Source organism: Oreochromis aureus, linkage group 5, assembly GCF_013358895.1.
Source record: "Oreochromis aureus strain Israel breed Guangdong linkage group 5, ZZ_aureus, whole genome shotgun sequence".
NCBI lineage: Eukaryota > Metazoa > Chordata > Actinopteri > Cichliformes > Cichlidae > Oreochromis > Oreochromis aureus.
Genome location: NC_052946.1, coordinates 22,452,752 through 22,477,218, shown reverse-complemented (window position 1 = coordinate 22,477,218; position 24,467 = coordinate 22,452,752). Strand labels below are relative to the sequence as shown.

The 24,467-nt window shown below is 38.1% G+C and overlaps 3 protein-coding genes across 4 annotated transcripts in view; 1 reads left to right on the top strand and 2 right to left on the bottom strand.

Annotated features, from left to right (window-relative positions):
* The window catches only part of sirt4 (sirtuin 4), a 700,781-nt gene that overhangs the window by 448,827 nt on the left and 227,487 nt on the right, over nt 1-24,467 (top strand). The window lies entirely within an intron of this gene.
* Nucleotides 1-24,467, bottom strand: part of iars1 (isoleucyl-tRNA synthetase 1) — a 61,300-nt gene that overhangs the window by 26,816 nt on the left and 10,017 nt on the right. For both annotated transcript variants that reach the window (XM_031731412.2, XM_039612246.1), the window contains exons 8-15: nt 23,136-23,223; nt 21,459-21,519; nt 21,163-21,258; nt 19,485-19,607; nt 13,663-13,754; nt 12,290-12,388; nt 3,631-3,757; nt 214-287 (exon numbers count right to left, since the gene is read on the bottom strand). In XM_031731412.2, the coding sequence (XP_031587272.1) occupies nt 214-287; nt 3,631-3,757; nt 12,290-12,388; nt 13,663-13,754; nt 19,485-19,607; nt 21,163-21,258; nt 21,459-21,519; nt 23,136-23,223 (760 nt within the window). The remainder of the gene's footprint in view (nt 1-213; nt 288-3,630; nt 3,758-12,289; nt 12,389-13,662; nt 13,755-19,484; nt 19,608-21,162; nt 21,259-21,458; nt 21,520-23,135; nt 23,224-24,467) is intronic.
* LOC120440239 (vimentin-like) lies at nt 16,754-18,979 on the bottom strand. Its single transcript, XM_039612255.1, has one exon. It carries the CDS (start codon nt 18,689-18,691, stop codon nt 17,558-17,560), a length of 1,134 nt encoding a protein of 377 aa, XP_039468189.1. The 5' UTR covers nt 18,692-18,979; the 3' UTR covers nt 16,754-17,557.

The window sequence follows — 24,467 nt, the reverse complement described above, 5'->3', positions numbered from 1 at the left end:
GATCTATGCACAACAACACCCGTCTGGTTCAGGAAGACAGGTCACATTAGAGGAACCTGATGCAGAATTGAAAAATAAACTTGCACAATGACACACACGATCTCACAAAAAGGTGAGGTCGTCGATTCCTGTACAGTCTAAGGGTGTGACTCACTATTACAGTAGTAACACTGAGTACATATTCAACTGGATAGCTGCTAATTAGTGACTTACTTTTCCCGATGCAAATCAGTTACTTTGATTCCAGTCAGCTCTTCTAGTTCAGCCATGGATCCAATGCAAACCACCTAATGAGTATCCACACACAGAGCATATCTTCAGTAAGCAAAAAACCCCGCATTCATTATATTTTTATAAATATTAGAAAGTTAATCTATTATATAACCAATTGATCAACAGGAGAACATCTCACTTACCAACTAAATAGAATTTGATGCTTCTCTGTTTTGAGAATGTACCAACTTTCTTTTTTTCTAGCATGAAAAATTATTACTTTTGTTTTTTTGGTGTGACAAAGAATTAATCTAAATAAATTAAAATATTTCACACTATCTGAAACCACACTTTATGCCCTATACACCAGCCCACTGAAATAACAAAAAAAGTGAATTTATATAAAGCAGCAGATGTAAGCATTAGATTAAGTGGACAGATGCAATTTTCTTGATGATAATACAGAGCAAACGACATAATCACTTTTTATTTACCGTGCTCCTTCTGTTCAAATTGATTATTATTATTTGGCATACTCTTTTATTTGTTTTCTTACAAATTTTAATTTAATAAAAAAAAAACCCACTGCATTTGTATTAAGTACAGCTATTAGCAAGCTTCACATTATATTAGAGAAATAAATATTTTTGTTGATTGCAATATACAATACAGTGCGTTTTGTTTAAACAACAGCTGACACAGTTAAACAACTTTAAGTAACAATTTGAGAGCTTTGGATTTTAAAAATGTAACAAGTGCCTGTTCTTAATCTTCTCTGATAGCAAATTTTACATGTTTGTACTGTTGCACTGAACTTAAAACTAGGCCTACTTCCACACAGCTCCCGAGTAACTTTACCTTCGAAAGTATAGTAAAGTGTGTTATCTGGTCTCCCCAGAGAGCTAACCTGTAGGCTCCGCTCTAGTTTTACTGGAGCACCAGGTAACATGGCCCAGATACACCACCGTCAAATGCAGAAGACAGAATGATAAAAAAAAAAACATACCCAAAAAGCCAGGAACACAGAGCAACAGAACAAAAGAAAAAGATGATGATGAGACTGAAGTTGTACTGAAACGTAAAGAATCTTGTACAGAAAGACAAACGCTCGCTCACGGCTTCAGATTTGGGTGTGTCATTTGTTGCAGTGGGTGAGTGAGGGAGGCACCAGGGAGTGCGAGTGTTCTGGAAACAGTCAGAGCTATTTCCAGCAAGCAGGTCGCTGGCTGTCCCTCTTTGAGCCAGGGGACTAACACTTCATTTTTCAAATGCTCAAACAACCCAATTCTGACATCTCTATTTGGTTCAGTCTACTTCACATAGTCAGCTGGGTTTGGCAAGGAGCGTCCATAACAAAATGGACACTTACAGTCTGGCTCGCTTCTTCACTGTCTGCTTCTTTTAACTCATTCATTTATTATCCTCCCCTTCTTTCACCTCTCATTTTTCATTTCTATCCTGACCCCTCTTTCTTGCGGTGTTTTTCAGTAGCTTCTTTACCACTACCCTCTCTCCCAAAACAGAAGCCATTTGTCTTGAAAGACCTTTGAATTTACCTCAGCTGGCATGAAAAGAAACCAAAGACATTTTAGTTCATGATTATTTGCTGTTTACATTAATGAATCATTTAGAGATGGCACGATACCACTTTTTTATGTCCGATACCGATACCGATATCATAAATTTGGATATCTGCCGATACCGATATGAATCCGATATAGTGTGTTTTTAATCAATAAAACTGTTTTTAATATCTTGCTGCATTTTGTATAAGTTCATACTCAAGTTTAAATAAACAACAACACTAAAGCTATTCTGTTATACCTGTATGCAAAAAATACACTGCACCCAAAATATTTCATAGTTCAGCAACACTGATCAATCTAATAAACTTAAACCTACTCCATCCTTCCTATTCTGGTATTTTAAAGAGTACTTAGCAGAAATATTAAGCAACCTAACTAATAGGAACCACCCCCACCCTCCACCTCATGATGCTTAATCGATGTAATCAACTTTAATTTGATGCAGGGTGAAAAAAATGCACAGAAATAAATTATTTTTCAAGAATTAAATAGATTCAACATCTTTCTTCAACAGAATTGCAGAATTCACAGATGGTACCTTCCCAAAGGAAAAAGTACTATAGCTTACTAGGGTATATTAGACTTAATAGTTACTATATACAGTAATGGACTTCTATACATTTTACATCAGAGATTAAAACTTTGGGTGTAAGATTCAGATAATTATTTATTAAAAGCCACGTATTTTAAATGAGAATAAGAAAGAAAAGTATGTCTTTGTGCCCCTTTTCCCTGTTAATGCCCTATCGGCCCCTGGCTAAACTTTGCTAGATCCGCCCCTGCACAGTTACCAGCCGTCAGCTACGTGAAAAGGATCCTGGTGTAGAAAGTAATATTAAATAAATTCTAACAACAGCTTATCAAGCTTAAACGTGCTGCTGTTGTTCAGCCGCTGGTTTCTCTTTCTGGTGCAAAGTGGGCCAAATACAAAGAAGAGAGACGGACTCGCGACAGAAAAGCCGATCAGCTGATCGTTAAGCAGTTTCACGATTGAAGTAGCCGCAGGAAGGGGAGGGAGAGAGAGAGAGGCAGTCGCTCCATATATCGGTTGTTAAGCTTAACATGGGAATGCTTTACAAAAATTCAGAGATGAACTTACACACTTGCTTTACTTCTCTCTGGGATAACTTTCTGGGAGATGAAATGCTGGTTTGGTAGCGAGGCTCCAAATACACACAGCCGCTCTATCACGTGAGACGTGCTACGGTTATGAGCCGAGTTACGCGGTGTTGCAAGTTTCGTGAGGTGCTTTTTTGACATTTAATGGATCGGATTACATTTTTTATTTCCCTCCGATATCCGATCCAGTAATTTACGTCAGTATCGGACCGATACCGATACGTAATATCGGATCGGTCCATCTCTAGAATCATTCATGTGCTGAGTTTATGGAGGCACTCTATAATGCGCCTAAGGGTAACTAACTGCAACACGGAGTCACGCTACACTCTCTGGTTTGACACCATGGTCACCTCGCTCTGCCATGCCCAAAAGTCTCTGCTACACAAGCCTCCACATACACAATAAAGATTCTAATATGCTAAATCATTACAGAGAAAAATGTTCATAGAAGGAATTTCTGAGAAGAACAGATTTCTGTAATATTGCAGCCCCAGTCTTTTCTATGATAAATAAAGTGAGAGTTTAACTTTTCAATTATTGCCTCTGTTGCTTAGCTCAGATTGAACTCTGAGCGCTACCTCTTTAGAAAAGAAAAACTATCTTGGTATTTGGTTAGGACACAAAATGTGTGATAAAGCATAAAGACGTATCATCAGCATTAACTACTCTATTAAAGGGTAAGGAGTGCATGCATCTGTGTTTTCCTGACCTCCTCAAAGTCTTCGCTGACCCAGATGGGGATTGGTGTGCCCCAGTAACGGTTCCTTGAAATTGCCCAGTCGCGTGCATCTCTCAGCCAGTTGCCGAAACGCTTCTCACCCACAAACTCTGGAACCCTGCAGAGACACATTAGGATACATTTTATAATTAAAGAGAAATACATAAAATAAACAAGGACAGTCAGGCCTCCATGGCCAACAATGGGGGTATTTTTGCTCGAGATGACAGACTGCCATCATATCCTTGTTTAACCAAAACTAAAGTCTCACTTTCCCACTTAGCTATACACGTTAAGACATTTTTTTGATGTGCAAATCATAGATTTTAAGTGATATGTTTTCACAGAAAGCATCCAAATAATGAATAAACATAATATTTTGAATACTTTTAGGATGAAAAAGAAATATACATTTATGGCTCTGAATGATATATACACAACTCCCTCTGTAGACTCTGTAAAAAAACGTCAGAGTATAAATAGGGAATGTCCGGTGGCTGTAACTGCTACTTGAACAGGCTCAGAGTATTAAAAAAAAAACCCCAAAACAAAACAACTCATTTTTATAAAGAAATGTATTGTGACATTTATACTATAACATTTTTACATTTTAAACTAATAGACATCACAAGAAACTTAAGACATTATACATGTTGTCTTTGTATAACAAGTTTTCTGAAAATGATATTAAAATGTGCAAATGAGGCAATGCCTCATTAAACACACTAATTAGCATGTTACAAAAAGGAAAAATGCAGTGAAATTAACGCCTAAATTAGTTCTTTTGATTTAATTTTGGGAAGCAATTCTTCACTCTTGCTGTTATCATTCTGTTGACCCCGACACTCGTTACCCTCTCCACCCTGCTTGTGCTCTCTTTTTCACCTCTCTTGTACCTTGTCCGTTGCTTTGAATGGTTGACCCTTCGTATTTAAACTCATCCACCTTCACTACCTCTGCTCTTGGTATCATCACCTATCTATTTGTCTCCCTCGCATTCACATATTCTGTCTTGCTTCTACCATTCACCCCTCTTCTCTCTGGAGTATGCCTCCACCTCTTCTGGCTCTCTTCCACCTGCTCCATACTCTCACTACAGATCACAATGTCATCTGCAAACATCATAGCCTACTGAGACTTCTGCCTGACCTCATCTGTCAACCTGTCCATCACCACTGCAAACAAGACTGGACTCAGTCCCTAATGTAGTCCCATCCCTACCTTGAACCCATCTGTCACTCCTCCTGCATATCTGACCACTGCCTCGCTGTCCTCATACATGTCCTTCAGCAACCTAACATACTTTTCTGCCACTTCAGACTTCCCCTAGCCGAAAATATCAAACTCAAACAATGCTTGTAAAAAAATAATTATTGCCCATAGGATTATAAGGGTCACCTTAATACTTTTAAAATGCCATCCAGAACAATTTAATGTCTTACCATTTAGGCAAACCAGAAGTAACCATATTTCTTTGTCCCCCAGTTGTTCTCCAAAGCGTACAACGATAACTCTTAATGAGATTATAGAATACACTATATTTTCAAAGTATTTGCCTCCACACTCATATGATCTTGAGTGACGTCCCTTTCTTAATCCATAGAGTTTTGTATGATGTTGGCCCACCCTTTGTAGCTTTAAGACTTTCAGCTTTTATGGGAAGGCTTTCCACAAGGCTTAGCATTGTGTTAATGGGAATTTTTGATAATTCTTCCAGAATCACATTTATGAGGTCAGACCTTGATGTTAGACAAGAAGGCCTGGCTTGCAGTCTGTGCTCTAATTCATCCCAAAGGTGCTCTGTCATGTTGAGGCTGAGGACTCTGTGCAGGGCACCAAATTCATTCATCCATGTCATATGAACCTTGCTTTGTGAACCAGTGCTCAATCATGTTAGAACAGGAAGGGGCCATCCTCACACTGTTCCCACAAACATAGGAGCATGAAATTGTCCAAAAATTCTCAGTATGCTGAAGCATTAAAAGTTCCTTTCACTAGAACTAAGGGGCTGACCACATCTACTGATAAACAACCCCAAACCATATTCGCAATCCCCCCTCCACCAAGCTTTACACTCAGCAATCAAACGAGTACTATTTTCCTGGTAACTGCCAAACCCAGATTCATCCGTAGAACTGCCAGACGAAGACGCATGAGTCGTCACTCCAACACGTCTTAATTGCTCTAGGGTCCAGTAGCGGCATGCTTTACACCACGGCATCTGACAGTTTGCATTGCACTTGATGATGTAAGGCTTGGATACTGCTACTCAGCCATGGAAAGCCATTCCATGAAGCTCTCTGTGCACTGTTTTTGAGCAGATCTGAAGGCCACATGGAGTTTGAAGGTCTGTAGTGATAGACTCGAGTGAAGGTTGGGCATTATGCACCTCAGCATCCACTGACCCCTTTCTATGATTTTACATGGCCTAGCACTCCATGGCTGAGTTACTGTTGTTGACTATGGAATATTTTGTAGCAAGGAAATTTCACAACTGGACTCATTGCATAGGTGGGATCCTATTATGGCAGCATGCTGTAATTCACCGCCTTAAGAGCGACCCATTCTTTCACCAATGTTTGTAGAAGCATACTGCATGCATAGGTTCTTGATTTTAACACCTGAAGCCACAGAAATGATTAGAACACCGGAATTCAACAATTTGGATGGGTGAGTGAATACTTTTGATAATCTAATGTATATTAATATGAAATGAACACAAAAGCTGCGAAGGACATTTTAACCTAAAATTATTAAGTCATCCTACATTTTGATAAAAATTCAACAGTTACTGAGCTCTGAGTTGCTGTGGCGTGTCCAGCGGGGTGGCCTGGGGGGGCACAGGCCACCCCCCCAACCAGACTGGCCACCCCAGGTGCCACCCCGAAGCCAAAACAATAAAATCCAATGAAATATCAAATGTACGATTATGTTTTCACAGTGAAGCTCAGATATCCGAGTGTAAGTGAATGCAGCATCGGCTTCTGCGCTATGAGCATCATGTTAGCAAAGGTAGGAGAGCCAAGCACGAAAGAGGCACCGCAGAAAACAGTTTTTCGGCGAAAGATTAACAGTTTAACATAGCTGGACTGGCCATCGAGCATGGCGGAGCTTCCACAGCAGGTGGATGAGGGAAGGGTAGGCAGGAGGAGGAGAGACCCGAGGCAGCCGCCAGTCCGAGTGTCAGGTGAACTGAACTTCAGGTAAGAAGTTATGACCTGCAGTCTATCTGGGTCAGATATAAACCAAGTTTAGGTGGAGTTTATTTTCGTTGTGCTGACTGTTTACAGTCAGTTACAATAACTCTTACTGCGTACTAGCTAGCATGACGGAGTTTCTATACAGCTGGGTGGGTGCTGTGATGTTACTGATGGTGAACTTTATTTTATTCATAAGTTTAGTTAGTACAGTTTACAACGGCTCCTTAAAATATGTAATGGTCCCTCATTCAGAGAAAATATTACGTGTTACGTATTGAGCTGAGAAGAGACGCAGTTTGTCCCGGACTTTAGCTAGAATGGAAAAAGACACAAAGCTGGAGTTATTCTGTCTTTGCGTTGCAGCTGCCTGGTCTCCTCTCATTCTCTCCCCTCCCTCTCCTGTTGCTACTTCAATCATTAAACTGATCAATGATCAGCTGATCGGCTTTTCTCTCTTGTTTGTTTATCGCTCACTTTGCGCCAGAAAAAGTAAACCAGCAGATGTCGCGCTAAACAACAGCAGCACCTTTAAGTTTGATCAGCTGTTGTTAGAATGTATTTAATATTAATTTCTAGTATCAGCTGATGTTTGCTGGAGCCACAGCTGTAAAGCTGCTGGTCATGATATTGGTTTGGTTATCTGGTGAGAGGGAAACATGAAGATGAAACCAGGAGATGTCCTTACTGAATCATCAGAGCTGAACAGGTGATGGAGAAACAGGTTTACCTTTTAGGTGACATGGATGAGTTGAAGGGAAGTTATGAACTGTTTCTGAGAGAAAAATAACACCAGGATCCTTTTTATGTAGCTGACAGCTGGTAACTGTGCAGGGGCGGGTCTAGCAAAGTTATGCCAGGGGGCCAGGTAGGCCATTAACAGGGAAAGGGGGGCACAAAGAAATACTTTTCTTACTTATTCTCATTTAAAATATCTAGCTTATATTAAATAATTATCTGAATCTTGCGAACAAAGTTTTTATCTGACGTAAAATTGATAGAAATCCTACATATACCAACAAGACTGTACATCACTGTCACAACAGTGTTTGTTTTCATTCAAAGGCTTTATGGCTTTAATACCTGGTGGGCCGGTCTCTGGTCAAAATGCCCAATTTTTTGTCCCAGTCCAGCCCTGCAGGTTAATACTGGCAGTGTCACCATGCCAGCTGACTGTATTTCATCATCAGCCAGTGTTGTTCTTTATACATCTATTTACTTGCTTTCAGGTTTCATTCAAATGTTAGTCTTTTCATTTGTTTCCCACTTTTTTCCTGTTTCAAAATCAAACACCAGTTTGTGAGAAGATTATCTTCTTTTTTTAATAGGCAGATAAAATTTTGCATTGGCTAATTTGCCAATTGTATGTTAAAAATGTTTGTATTTTAATATTCAAAAATGTTTTTGCCCAAAACATATGTGCACTATATGTCAGTAAAAATACTATGCAAATATTGCTGCACCGTAGTAGTTAAAACCTCATTTTAATAAGAGTCAAAAGCAAATTCAGTTATTAGGTTTACAGGGTTATTGAATGATGGTTAACTGTTGGTAGAATTTTTTTTTAACATTATCTGCCAATTACATCTGCCACCCTTCTCCAAATCTGTGCCCCTACCTGGCCCCCCCAACAAAAATTTTCTAGACACGCCACTGCTGAGTTGATGAGCTTCCCAGCAACTAGAACCAGCAAAACTGACAAAAGTGTTTTCTACCACTTTGATGGTGTAGCCTGTCAAACTGATGATCATATGTATACAGAGCCTCCTGACACACTGCAGTCAGAGACAAATCCGTTTTGTAACTAACTGTATGGCCTCCAGCAGGGAAGGAAATTTTAAGAGATGTGTAAATTAAATTTTAGACTTGTGAATATCCTCTAAGGTCTATTATATGGAAACTGTATACATTACTCTTCAAGACACAAACTTAACCATACCCTGTATATTACTGCAACACAGTCTCTCACAAGAAAATATTATTCCTTGCTGGCATCTTTACTACTCCTTATTTTCAGCCTAGGATATAAACTTAAAACTGCCCCTTTATGAAGCTCAACTGCAAAGGTTAACATTCCCTCCGAGGCATCTTTCTCCTTTCTACCCCTTTTCTGCTCTTTCATTTTTATTATGCCACTATCTCCAATCTCTCCCTCTTTCGCTCATTTTTTTCTGTCCTCTTTTCTTGCTGCAGCAGGCTGTGTTGGTTAGGAGAACAGTGCAAGGGGCTATGGGGGTGGGGTGGGGGGATATATTGCCGTCAGGATCCACACGCTAAGCAAAGAGTTCATCAATTCCCATTTGTAGGAGGCATTTCTATTTAGGCTCCTAATATATCAATTTAATGATTTTTTTTTTCCTTTTGCTGCTGCTGCTCACCACCAGCCCTCCACCCCTTATCCATGCTAAATGTAGAATTTAAAGTGTCCCATCTTGTGCTCGAGACACACAGAAGAGTTATTTTTTAAAAAAAGAGAGAGTGAAAGAGAGAGAGAGAGAGACTTTTATTATAAGTCACAGACAATGAGGATGGAGTCAATCAGAGATAGAGAAGCACAGATTGTAGTCAATGAAAGCAAAGAATATGCACTGTGGAGAAAAGTTAAGGAGGATGGAAAAATGGGGGGGGGGAATTAAATAAGACAGAGGGACAAGGCTAATCAGTTCAAAGCTATGTAAAAGCATACTGATAACTGGTGGTTTGACTCATTTACAAAAATGCAAAATAGTGCAAAGGTCTATTAAAATGAACCAGTGAGCTATTCAGGGTGTTCCCTGGCTATCACTCAGCTTTAGCTAGGATCCACTTTATTGGACCTCTGATCCTCATTAGATAACTAGCTAAGAAAATGCATGGATCAACAAACAGGAATATTAAACTGGAAGGCCTCAGTCACACAGGCCTAGAGACAGGTTGGTAGCCCCCCACACTTTCCAGACTTTAGTCTCTGAGCTGTTTTGAAATTGGACGAAAGTGTGATACAAACCAGAGAACGTTGGCCTAAATAAAAGTTGTTCAATGCAACAGCAGCAAATACATTTGCAATTACTTTGAAATCGGTAAAGTCGTCGTATTCCATGCAAACTATGGGCAACTGTGGCAACCAGCAATTGAGCAAAGCAATCGCAAGGTTTTTAGTGGAGCACACTAGACTTCTTTGCGATCAATTTTACACTAGTAAATGGCACCAACTTCTAGCAACAAAATACTCAAACTCCTGATTATTTACACAAGGTATATTTCACACAACTATTTAAGGTTGTACCTTATGTATAGTTCAAGATTTCCCCACTGTATGGGTGTTACAGAACGCTACAATAAATACATAATTTCTATACTAATTCAGACTTATTATTCAGTGTTTGCAAAGCAAAGTCCTTAGCCTATGTTCCCAAAAAGGTCACTTCTTATTATAAACGAGTATGTCTATCATGAATGTCCAAATTTTAAGGTTAAGCAGGAAAACCACTCAAAAGCTGCTCAAGTTTAAAAGTTAAAGTAATGTTATTTTTAAATAAGTAGTGTAGCTAAAGTTAGCTACATTTTTTAGAATTAGGTTTTTATACGTTTGTAACAATAAAGACAAATACTAAGAATTAAGTGCGTCAGTGAGCACATGAATGAATGAACTCAATGAATACCTGAAAAAATGAAAGACAAAAAAAACACAGACAAGGAAGAAAAAAAAATCTAATGAACTAGAAATATAATACTTGATTCTTAATGTATTTAACCCAAGTCTTTTCAGGCTAAGCTGATTACCTATTACGAAATAATGTGCTAAATTCACATGTCAGTGGCCGAGCTGTCTGCACCTTGAACCTCAAAAGAAATCAGCCACCCTTTGAGCATTCAAAAATTTAGTCGTTCATTTATTCTGACAGACGGGCATCTGGAGAATTCAAACTGAGCTCTCTGAAAAGACACTTAGCCTTTGTCTGCGCTGCACCATTTGAGATAAAATGAACAAATCACTTGGAGAATACATTAACTAGCACTTTAGAACTTTGCTTTCTCAAGTTTTTTTAAGCCTCTCGTCAGCTAATATGAACTTTATATAGATGTATTGAACTCTACAAGGACTTTACTTTCATTAGGAAGCTGATGAGCTGGCAACCCTGACTGACAGGCAGACAGTCTTTATGGGACAAGAACTCGAGTCTGAAAATGGAGTCTAATAATAAAAAAATAAGAGGGTTATTTATATTTTTAATATGTATTTATACATAAAAATACGTTTAAAATATCAACCTAATAAGAAATCTGCATAAGAATGCAGCCACACTAACACAGCCAAGTTAAAGTTAGTATCAATGTTGCATGTCGTTCAAACACCTTTTACATTTTTGCTTTTTACTCCAGAGCTAAAACAATTTGACAGAAAATGAAAATTTTAATAAGGAGCTTATTTAAGTTGCTTTTTTGGGACGACGTTGCAAAACAAACAAACAAACAAATAAAAAACTGGAGGCTTGGGTTACAAATTCTTCACTATTTTCTGAGGACATAACTGAGTAACATAACAACATGCAAATAATAAACAATGTTTTTGTTTTAAATCACTAGCTTCAGCACTTACGATTATCTCAGTTGTGCTCGTTTATAATAAATACTAGTTTTGTTAGGGTTCTCATTTTAAACATGTTCAGTACATGTTTAAAACGGTTTAAACACGTGTTGATCCAAACATATGATAAAGTTGGAGGCTGCAGTTTGTAGTGTGGTGAATAGTTTTACACTATAATCACAGGTGATTCTATTATAATCTTGGCCATAACTTATAAATCGTTAGAGTAGCCAAAGCAAGGATTATTCTACTGTACATAACCTTTAGCTAGATGTTCCTAAAAAACCTGCAACACTACTACCTCTTAGATAAGGACTGTAGCCTTTAAAGTAGTGTGTGCGTTTGTCTCAGCTTCTCTGTATGTGTGTGTCTGGGCATCTTCACCTTCCTAGCGGCTAGTCATTCATCTCAGTTTGACAGTCCCATTACCGGAGGCAGCTACTGTGGCTCAGAAAAGAGCATTGGGAGCACCAGGGGTAATACCATTTAGCAAAGCCATCATGCTGATGCCTACGTTTTCTCCATGTTCTGCCACTGCAATTAGCATCATGCTAATGTTTTACAGAAACCACCAGTCCCAGTTGAGTCATGTTAAAATTCCTTGAGAAAGCGTTTAACGCCATGTCACATATAGAAAAAAAGGCAATCAGAACAACTTCTATTTAAAATCTAATTCTTTGCCATTCAAAACTACTATACCCAGTGATAGCTGCTCTGCAGAGACAGTCCAATAACTTGATATAGTAGTGCAGAGGAGGGCTGTAATTGTTTTGGGACTCTATCTGCTGTCTGGCATGGTTTTTAAGAACACTTGTTTGGCAAGATGCTAGCAGCTGCCACTTCACTGCCTCCAAGCCAGTTATCATTTTTTCAGAAAAAAAGTTACCAATAGCATTTTCCATTGTTGTCCAGTAGATTCTCCACCATGTGCTCCACTCGGACAAACCAGCTGGGGACGGCTTTGTAGATGAGTGGTGTGTCAGATCTGAAAAAACAACAGCAGATTTAAAAAAAAAAAAAAAAAAAAGGACCGAAGAGGCATACAACATAAACTTTAACCCTTGTGTGGTGTTCATTTTTTGTACTTGTGCAAGCGCTTGACAGTGACAGTGTTAAGTTTGGACAAAAAAAAGAACAAAGTAACAAATAACAAATGTATGTATGTATTATTGTAGAGTCTACCTTACAATATAAAGCGCCTTGAGGCGACTGTTGTTGTGATTTGGCGCTGTAGAAATAAAACTGAATTAAATAAATCGCATAATTTTCCTTTTGGTAAATACTGAAAATGGAAGACCAAAACACCGCACAAAGGTTAAGACGAAAACTTTACTTATACTCAAAAGTGTATTTTTATTTTGAAGTTGAGCCATAAAGCTGTTTCAGGGTCTTAAATAAAACAAAATGATCCTGTACAATACAGATAATATATTGATTTCATTTATATTTACTGTCAAGCCATAAAATGTAAAAACAATTTTTCAATCTTTTTAAAATTATTATTATTACTTAAAAATATATATTTAAAAAATCTTCTGTAAAATACAGGTTTACTGGGTATTTCGTTATCCATTTTCTTTACAATAATCTGCTGTATTTATTATTGGATTTCTTTGGGTGACCTGATAGCTCAAAGGTTATGGCACATACCACATGGATCTCATCCTGTGGCTCAGAAAACCACCAAAACACAAGTTTTACCTTTTAGGCAGCGTATAGTTCATCCAATAGTTACTTTGATCTCTACAAATCTGTGTCTTCTAAAGGCTTAGAGAAAATATCTCTTCATATTTACAGAGGTTAATTAATCTTGCTCAGGTCGTACTGCAGCTGCTCCAAGTCAGAAAGTCACTTAGTCAATTCAAAAAAACAAAAACCCACAGACAGCTGTGTGTTTCTACATGTGCCTGATGGTTTGTACGTGATGTTGGACTTGCACAGAGCCCCACAAAGCCAATGTTACAGTGAATACACTCAAACCTCTGTATGAACACCCCTTTCCTGCATGCTAAACACTGAACTTCACACATTCTACTACAAAAAAAGGCCACTGGCACTCAAGGAGAAAATATTTAATTGAGTCAGGCTTAACATTTGTGACAAAAATCTCCTGTGTCCAGAAGTTTGACTTTTTCTTCAACTGGTGCTTTTAAAGCCCCGTGGTGAAAGGCAAAAATTTAAGCTGTTAATTTGAGTGACACAGAAAAGGATGCTGGAGGTAACATTAGCTTTTCAGTTTGAATTCTGTACATGTCTCACCTCCAGCAGAAGGGGTAATTATGTTTGTAGGAGCTGGAATTGACGAGGCGACTGTTCTCCTTCAGCCACTTGATGATATTTTTGTCAGCATCCTGTAACAGAACCACCAAACATGAGACATTGTTTAGAGAATGCGTTGTAGCACAGAATAGGGCTGAAGAGCCATGTGTCAATGTCGTTTAGGGTCAGAGATTTCAGCTGGCCAGGCATGGACAGATGTGTGCATTTACACTTTAAACTACAGCCAACTGTCATGTCACAACATACTGAAAGAGTCTGGAGTAGTACATCTGTACATCACAGCTGCAAGGTGAAAAGTTAAAAAATCCATGGAGATCTGCCAGTGCTCTTCAGCTCATTTCAAAGTTAACTTTTATAAAATCACTGTAAGGTTTGCTCTTTGCACCTATGCACAAAAATGAATTAATCAATTAATGAATAAGCATCTCACAGTAAACACACTTCAGATCATGCAATAATTGTATCTAGTTTAATGAAAACTGCAGTGAACATTTTATTTGTGTTTTTAAGTACACTATTTGTGTCATATCGTCTTTTTATTTTTTTAAACCTGCAGCACTGTTTTTTTCCACAATAAATAAATATTACATAAACACAATATATCAGCATTGTTAAACATTTAATAGTAAAAAATAACTGACACAATGTCATTTTATGCACTGTAGAAATTGACAGAATTAAATCGAGTCCTTATTACAGACCACAGAGAGTATAAAAGACAGACGTAGCTTCCGGGTAAGACAAATGATGTCTACGTGGAAAAGCCTTAAACATGCATTGTATCAATCTACGACCACTAGATGGAGGTTGCAGAAAACCTTCTCGTTCTATAGAAGTCTATGAGAAAACAGCTGTCTATCCTGACCTCTGTAAACACTTTCCTCTTGACCTTAAGGGCTCAGTCACTCATTTTGGATTATATTGAATAAAAAAATTAAGTCAATTTTGTAAATCTTGGTCATATCCGGTAGCAAACTGGAGGATTATCTGTATTATGAAGCTGCATGTTCACTGGCTAATGGCAGTGAGCATGCAGTTTCACAGTCTCTTCCCCTCCTCTTCACATCTACTGTTTGCTACCTAGAAGATGACAGCAGCTTCGAAGCTGGACTTCACAAACCGACAGGTGACAGCAGTTGCGTCCATTTTTTATACTGTCAAGGTCACCATACAGTGGACAATAGTGAAATTATTTAAAGTTTAGTTCTATCAATTAAGGCTGCAGTAATTCATCGAGTAACTTGAATAATTTCATTATAGAAAGTCATTGGTGCAAATTTATTTGCTTCGAAAGATCTGTTTAATCCACAACTCCATAGCACTCAGTTGTCACCATTTGAGCAGTTTAATGTGGAGCCAGAGTCCGTCTACACAAAAAGGATGAAGAGCACATAGGCGGAGCCTTTATTCGGGCAGGCACTGCCTGGAAACCAGTGAATAGCTCATTTTGAATAACTGTTATTTTAATAACATTAATAAGACAAAAATAGGTTTTTCTCCAATTACTCAACAAATTGAAGGAATAATTGATTGAATACTCTATTACTGAAATAACTGATATCTGCAGCGCTACATTATATTATGCTCCATAGTATTATATCCATAACAACTGTCTCTACCTAACATATTTCACATATCCTAATAGCATGTTATTATGGGACGTTTACTGAGCAACTTTCAGTTTTTACATTTTATTTCTTAGACAATTTTCAGTACACTTCAGGGCTACCATACCTTTAATACTTGGTGAAATAGACCTTGATCAGAGGAATTCTCTGGAAACTTCAATATGAGTATGACTTTTCTTGCAGAAAATCCAAGGTAATTTTGCAACCAAGGTCAGTCTACCCATACAACTATGAAAAATGGAGCTCAGTGTTTATGCCAAACAGTCTAATATGCAATCAGGTAGAGGTCTTATCATCCCCTATTTTATGTCCCTCTAGCCAAGTGCAATTCACAGGAAGCTCATAGATATGACTTTTCAGCAAGTGCTTGGCAGGTGGCTGTGACCTCTTTGCAGAGAGTTCCCATGCCAGCCCCCCGCTCCTCTTTCACCCAGGGATAAATTTTGTTGTGTCCTGACCCATGCTCATTAAAGCATGAAGATACACTTGTGATGTGAAGATGTACAGGAAATTTGGCACTGAGAAAATGAAACCATTTCACCACCTGGCCAATTCAACATAAATAAGACTTAAGCAGTATGTTATAAAATTACTCACATGCTTGTGATTTCTTTGTAATTAATCTGCATCTGATTTAAGGTTCCAAAACACTCATTTATTTTCTGTGTTTGTGGATCTTACTTACCCCAGCTACACAACCAAACCCAGTTTGCACAGATGAAAATAATATAGGGTGAAAGTTTAGATTTGTATAAAAGTTAGTCCCGTTGTGACACCCACAGTATTTACAGTTTATTTGCAGGATAATGAAGAATAGAAAATACCAAAAATAATCCAAATTCAGTGGGCTTGACTTGGTCAGATGCTGCACTTTATCACCTTTATAGAGAGGTTGCTATAAATGATCAAAGAGGACTGTGAGAAGATTATTTCTAAAGAAACACCACATGAGCCAAATCTATTTCTGCATCCTTTGAATTTGAAGAAAAATTATAGTAAAGATCTGGGTTTTCTTAAGTGCAAGATAACGGTCCTAACCTGACCCTGCCCTGACACCTCCAAACAAACACTCAGACCAAATTTTATGCTCTGAATAACAAAAATCATGTCAAACCTATCCACTAAAAGAAGAAAAACAAATTATGCATTAAAAAAAAGACTCAGTCTTCCTATTAGGACTTCGATAAGAACTTGGATGAGGCAAATGATCAGAAACACCCTTTGTAGTGTTTATATTTTTGAATTGCTATGAAAAACAATTTATCCTTTTTTTATGAATGCCATTTTATCAGGAAAAAATTGCTTGGGGGATTTGGTTTGCTATGTACTAAATGGGCCTTTGTTTTTCTACTCAATTTATTATTTGTAGGAAAAGACAAATTAGGAAATGACAACATGTTAAAGAACATTCATCACTAATATTTTGTATGCACACACTTAAATCTTTATTAAATTGGTCAACATTAGTGTGAATGGTCAACAGTTTTGTCAAAACATTCAGAATTAACTGGAGTTGCTGTAAAGATCAGTCACAATACTAAGATTATATATTGCTTTGCTTGAGTTGAGTGTTTCATTTAAAAGACAGATGGGTCCAAAACTTTCATAAAGAGAGACAGTGATGGCAAAAAGTGAAAAACTGTAGCAAAGGGAAGTGATAACAGAGAAGGTATAACAGTGGGGCTGACTTGTCAGAAAAGACGGAAGATAAATTTAGCAGGGGTACTGCATAAGCATGAGCAAAGGAAAGCAACGAGGAGAAATGAGGACTCCCAAAAAAAAATAAAAAATCAAGAGTTATGGGAAGGCAATGAATAGGAATGAAGATCATTTTGAGAATACATAAGGATAATATGATCAAAGACAAATAAGGGGTAAGAAGGGCTGGGTCTTATATCTCAATAAACTGTTAGGGGGAATTTGTCTGCAGCACAGAGTATCCAAAACTACACAAGCATACATATAAGATTACAAGAATAGATCAAAACTCTTCCTTATATGATGCAGGCAGAGTTCATATCAAAAAATATGTACCCAAAATTTATAACACCTGATTAGTGGAGTCGTGTCTAGATAAAGTGTCAGGAGAAGTGTTGGCATCTGTGCTCAGAAAAACACATTTTTAAAAAGCCTGCAGAATGAAGAAGGGTAAGAAATAGAGTGAGCTGATCTTGAAACTCCATGATACTCTGCGGATCCTCTTTGTGACCATTCTTTGAACTCGCCGCTGAACCTCTCCCATGTAATTAGACATCTTTGGGAATTCCCAGCCTCTCCTCTTCTCCTTCCAGCAGCTTCCTGTAGGTTGCAATCTCTGCATCCAGCTTGAGCTTAATGTGCAGCAGTTCCTGGTAGTCTTGGAGATACTTGGTCATCTCCAGTTTGGTATCACAGAGCTGAGCCTCCAACTGAGCGATGACGCTCTCTAGGTTCCCCACCTTATCCATGTGGGAGATCTCCATGTCCTCCAGCTGCTGCTCCAGGGCGACATTGCGAGCCCTCAGACCATCAATCTGATTCTGAAGATCTGTCACCTGGTTGTGGAAGGTGGTGATCTCCTCTTTCATGGTTTTCATCTGCTCTTCATGTTTGCCAGCATGGTCCTTGAGAGTGTCAAACTTGGTCTTGTACCACTTCTCTGCTTCTTGGACATTGCGAGCAGCAACAGCTTCTATCTCTGCACGCATGTTACGCAAATAAGCAGCCAGATCAGGGCGATCACCATCCATCTCAGCACTAATTTTTGAGTCCTCAATCTGCTTCATGAGGTCAGCCACTTCTTCATCGTGCAGCTTCTTGAGAAACTCTATTTCAGCCACCAGTTGTTCTATGCGCTTCTCCAGCTCAGCCTTCTGCAGTGTGGCATTGTCAACATCTTGACGAAACTCCTTCAGAATCATTTCTGCTTCTTCTTTAAGTGCCAGCTCCTCCTCCAGCTTAAGTCTCCAAACTTCTACTTCTTCTTCAATGTAGCCACGTTCAATATCAGCTGCTCCCTTCTCATTAGTCAGGACCTCAATTAGTTCTCGCACCTCTTTAAATTTGAGCTCATATTCTTCTCCGATGCCCGTGGGGCCTCCCTTATAGCGGCTCTGCAGGGCAGTTAGCTCAGCTTGAAGAGAAGCATTTCTCTGTTCGAGCGCCTGAACTTTCTGAATGTATCCTGCGAACTTGACATTGAGTTCCTGCATTTCCTCTTTCTCATTGGCATGGTGCTGATGTATCTCTGTGCCCACCTCGATGGCAGTTCCACGATAACCTGAGCGTCCCCGGCTGTCATAAGAAGCTCCACGGCACCGGGAAGGTGACGGACTTTGAACTCTCGCTCTGCTGGCACTGCTAACTTGCAGACTCTTCTGGCTGTAAGATGCAGCTCTCATGTTGTGTAAGATATCGGCTTTGTTTTTCAATTTACAGAAGAGTGGCTGCTCTTTTGGCTTCTTGTGTAGCAAATATTGCGACTGACAGTCCCCTAGACTGTCTCTGAGTTTTTATGCAGTAATAAAGAATGTCTCAGACACCCTTGAAACTCGCGCTACGCTTTAACACATTTCAAAAGTGGATTATGACTGACTTTCGGAGAACTGTGGCTGCACACTCTTTATTAGCTAACGCTGTATTGTTAGTGGCCAGGCAGGTCACTCCCTGGCCTTTGCACCAGGATGTGAAATAGTGATGAGATCATATATGAATGCTCTTTTTAACTCATTATTCTCTTAGGACTCTAGTTGGGTGTGACAGACTTGAAGAGGCTATCCAGTGCGCTGGTAAATGACAATGTGTTTTGGCAGCAAGTTTTTCCAGAAGACTGCTCTGACACAGATTCCCTCAACTCCACATTTAGACAGTTTGAGTTAAGAATTAGTTAAAGGTAAAACATTTTATTGCAGGTATAGCTAAAGAGAATATATCTAAAGCATATTTCTAAAGAGGATTAACAACAAAAATTTGGCACATATCAAGAGAGAAGTCTATTAAGAAAAGATGCATTTTCAAGATACAAATGGAGGAAATGGAGAACAGTTGAGGAGTGCGAAAAAACCGAATTAATACAGCTATCAATAATGTTTAAATATTTATCACATGTATCATATCAGCTGCTCCTATTGTGGGTAGAATACATGCAATGTTTGCTAACCTAATCTACATGTAAATGCATGAAGTGTCACTCACTTTGACATACTGTCCCACAAAGTCGGTGACCTCTGAAGTGAAGCAGCCCGAGGCGTCCACAGGGCAGATAGGAGTCTGGTCCTTCTGGATGATCTTGTATTCAGTGCACACCCTATAATCATCCTACAGAGAGATAATATTAGTTTAGATATGGCTTTGACATGGTCTGGCATCTTTATTCTCAATATTGTCTTCTGTATTATACCTTTTGGCGGCTGTTTTTCTTAGATTTATATTATACATAGTATTTATTATTTTAAAAATACAATTTGCACCACCCTCTTGCACAATGTCAGTTTCACTCTTTTTTTTTTTTTTTTTTAAGAACAACTACATTTTTACTTTTGTTTTTTATCACTGTATATATAAACTTTTGCATTGCCTAGTATAAGGCCCTTACGCAGTGCCTGTGGCACTTTAAGTTAACTCTGTTGTTTATTTATTGTAGACTGTACAATTTTTGTTATTTATCCAGCTGCTGTAACAAAATAATTTCCCTTGTGGGATCATTTAAAGTATCCATCTATCTATGCTTCCATCCATCCATCTAATCTCTCTCTCTCTGTGTACAAATATCCACTTATAACAAAGTCACATGTCCTGAAAATGTATTTGAAATAAATTAAGACTACACAATCTTAATGTTGATCATTTCATCTTAAGCTCGTTTTACAATTACATTACTGCATATAGGTGCAGCCAACAGTGAACCCAGTTTCGACAGTGTAAAGTTATGTTATGACTCCATATTAAATTCCTTGTTGAGCTGGATACTTTTTGCAGTGTTGAAACGAGCACTGCTGGTATGTGACAGCTATGCATGAAAGATCTGAGCACTGTCCGGCTGCAGATGTAATTTGTATTCAAACAGCCTGTCAAAACCCAAGACAGATGTGCCACATGGTCATTTCACATCTAGTCATAAAATACAATTTGAAGAATGTAAATTGACAGAACTTTCCCTTTTACTGTACAATGTGCTTGTTTTTGATATGGTATTATTAACTGAAGAAGATCTTTTTCATCTTTTTGAGAAGATCAAAATTAATGTGACGACTAGGTAAAAATAAACAAATAAATGCAAATTTAAATGAGATGCTGACTACAAGGGTGTTATTAACAGTTCAGAGATTGCTGTACAGAAAGCTAAGACGGTTGGTTGGTATTCCAAGCTGTCTATAGCCACTGGGGCACTCGTCTACCCTTGGCAAGGGCATCTAACCTATTAGCAATGACCCAATACATCTGATAGCACTACTGCATCGGACTCAATACACTGATACCGTAGCACTCAAAACAAACACTCCTCGACAACAATACACCTCAACTTGAAATGCGTTCGAAAATGTGTGTGCTCATTTCATCTCATCTTAAATGCATACATTTAATTAAAAGAATTTAAATTATCAAGCAAGAGAAACAGCATCCTACATCAGATAAAAACACCCAATAAATCCACATAAGATGTTGATGCTCATAAGATAATTGTTTAAAATAGCATCGCGAGAATCTATGAAGTAACTTATCAGTTGAACCTTTAATTCTTCTGCTTTTTATGATTACTACAAACAAAGAGCAACACTTCTTTAACATTTAATTTTACTTTTTGCAGCTCCCCTTATGTAATGAGCATTGCATGTTGTCACAGTTGCATGATTTCAGAAAAGATCCTACTTACAGCTCCAAAGTAAGGTGCCTGGTGGACCACTCCTGTGCCCTCTTCCTCTTTGACATAGTTATCCGTCAAAACCTGGAAAGCTCCTTTCTCTGAACACTGAATTTAAAAAATGACAAGACATTAGATGAAGGGTGAGGACAGGTTGAGTAGTACAGCAACAATACAAACTCATGGATGCATTTAGACGTAAATAGAGGTGTCACTGTGCTGTGTTAATTAAAGACAGGCATACTGTTTAGTTTATGAAAAACATTAGACATAACTGTGAAACAACCAGGAAGAAAAACTGTACTAACCTTTGCAAAGTACTGGAAAAGAGGCTTGTATTTTTTCCCTTTCAGTGTCTTACCAGGAAATCTAAAAAGCAAATAAAACACTTGAAACCTTCTTACAATAACTTTAATTCATAATTACTGCAGACACAAACCAGCAGAAAAGCTGTACAAGCACAGCTTCACAGGACAAAAGAAGCTTCCTCATATTGATTCCACTTTTTATATCCAGACAACCAGTTTGTTTTTCCGCACCAAAATCTTTCTAAACAGTGTCCCTCCAACTGTCGAGCTGGCACAAAATAAATGAGAAGAAAGGAGCTGAACAACATGTTGATGGACTTATCTGAGTCACCTTGAGTTAGAACTGTGAGCAGTAGCTTTATGTAATGGTGTTTAAGCCTTAGAAACAGCGGAGAGTAATCTGAGGACTTTCTTAGCCTTGAATTTCACCTCTCACGCTCACACAAAAAAATTCAGACAAATCATCTTTATGCTACAGTTTTTATAACTTATCTTACAGTAAAGGATAGACGTTCAATGTTTTTTTTTAAAAAGGGAGGTGATTTCACTTGGTAAGGACAGAAACTGCCTCAGGATCTTTGTGAGATCTCCATTTAAGGGTTGCGTTCATATTGGCAGCTGAGACAGTCCCGATGCACCGTTTCTGTAATCATAGTTCAAATAAAGGCGTCTGTGTCTGTGTTTAAGGGTTTTGTCCTTGTGGAAGAAGAAGAAGAGGAAGGACATTTTTTTTGTCTTGTTTACATCACCGGTTCAGTTATCTGATATACAGGATGAGAGGGGATAAATCATGCCTAGAAATTTGCTCCATCAGGTTTCAGTAAATTCTGTAGTCTTTATTCACTCACTTGTTTTCCTCATCCCACTATACTTTATTTTTTTCTGCTATGTGCTTTCCATGTGCTCCAGACTCATCCAGTGAGCTGAGAAATTGGAATTTTTCCCCTTTCCGCTGCAAAGAACAACACTTAGCTGGTAAAATACAACCTCTCCTAATTTGGCTGTTACAAATAAATTTTAGCCACTCTGGAAGAGAAGTCATAACTCAACAAAAAACCTTTGACAAGAAACATTAAATACGAGTTTCTTACTTGTTGAAAAAGGCAGCAGCTGGGTTTCAAGTACAAAATGTTAACATTACATAAATAACTATAATTATATAATAACAACCATATTTCCAAAACAATCACGTATTGCTATCTAGACTTTCACTTCAGCTTTTTCCAATTAAATTGAGACTAAAAACAAAAAACAAAAATCTGGAAATGCTTCAGTAACTACATAGCACAACACGGTTAGTTTCTCTTTATTGCTTTTCAGAAGCATTTGTCAGCTGAAACAGCTTTAATTTTGAAAAGCAAATTAAGGCAACTAACATAAGTCATGACGCCAGCAATCAGGGCACAAATCTAGAAATGCTCCTAACAAAAAGAAACAGCAGCTGCTGGCTCGTATTTTGTGTACCCTTTATTCACAGCTCTGGTTGCTAGCTGACTTCTTGTTAATAAAGTAGGACTGTATTGTACAGTATATTCACCTAAGGGAAATTACTTCCCCAGTAGCTCAGCAATAGACTGCTGCACTTTGGTGCCAACAGACTGAAGTGTGCACATTTTTAAAAAATTAATCCTTTGAACGTTTTATCTTTTTCTTCACTTATATAGCCTTTGTACTCACTTGTCAAGGATAGTGTACTCGCTCTCTGACTTAAACAGAGCCCCCAGTCTGGCCTCCATCATGATGTAGGTCTTATTTGTGGTATTATCTGAGAGACAAAATAGAAAATCACGTTGGTTTTAGTTTTTTTGTAATTTTCTTGCTTTTCAAAATTTCCCATCACACCTGTGGAGAGCATCAATCCAGATAAATCATTAACCAAAGACTCCTTTTACCAAGTAATTTGCTGCTTTTAAATGTAGGTGCACTTTAACCACAAACACTTTCAATTTCAGGCGATAGAACGATGTAGATTTGCAATGACTCAACAGTTATTCAGGCAGCTGACTGACAAATTTTCAGTTTGTCTACATCTGAAATGGAACACAAATGGTCATTCATTAAGCAAAGAACATATAATAGCAAACTTAATATCTTTAGGCGTGCACTGCTGGTCAGCAACAAAGATTTCTGAGGATGTATCTAGTGCATTACCTTCACGTGTGATAACACTATAGACATAAACATCTTTATTTTTTACTTAATAGCCATTTAGAGCATTGGGGATATACTCCAATAACTTGGAACTAATACACACATAATAGACAATTTAATTTTTTCACACTAGATTATGGCAACAGACTTTTTACTTTCATTGCTCAGTCCTCTCAATAGTCCAGAACACAGCAGCTAGGTTGCTAACAAATTAGCCGATGGCCATTGCAGAAATGCACTTAAAAAATGTTTTTTTAATTACATATAAATCCCTACACGGCCAGGCTCCTGTATGTTTAATGGACCTGTTGAGACCTTATTACAGCGATCTGCCTCACCAGTCACCAGCTGGGGGCCTTTTGACTGTTCCACACTGTGATTTTAAAAGCAAAGACGATCATGATTTGGGAATGTTAGCACCAAAACTTTAGAAAGACACCTGAAGCTCATTTTCATAGCTTTTCCCAAATTTTTTAATCTTTAATTTTGGCTAAAATTCAAAATTAATGTACATAAGTACGTATGTATAAACAGATATAAGAACTTACGCTTGACTGTGTGCAACAGCAGTTTCACTGAGTTGCTATTGCCATTTTGCTAGTTATTTATTTTTTTCCATCATTACTCATTTGTTCCTTTCTTTGTGATGAAAAACGTGTCTGTTTTCAGCTCTTCATCACACCATCTTTGAACATTTAGCAAGTCCAGAGCAGACCCATAAATTAGATAAATAGAACTGGGGAAAAAAATAAATGAATAAAAATCGCACAAATAAAAAAATACGACAGTGGACCTGGTCCTCCAGTTGCTCAGTCCCATAGTATAAATAGCTAAAAATGAAACCAATGCCAGCAGGTC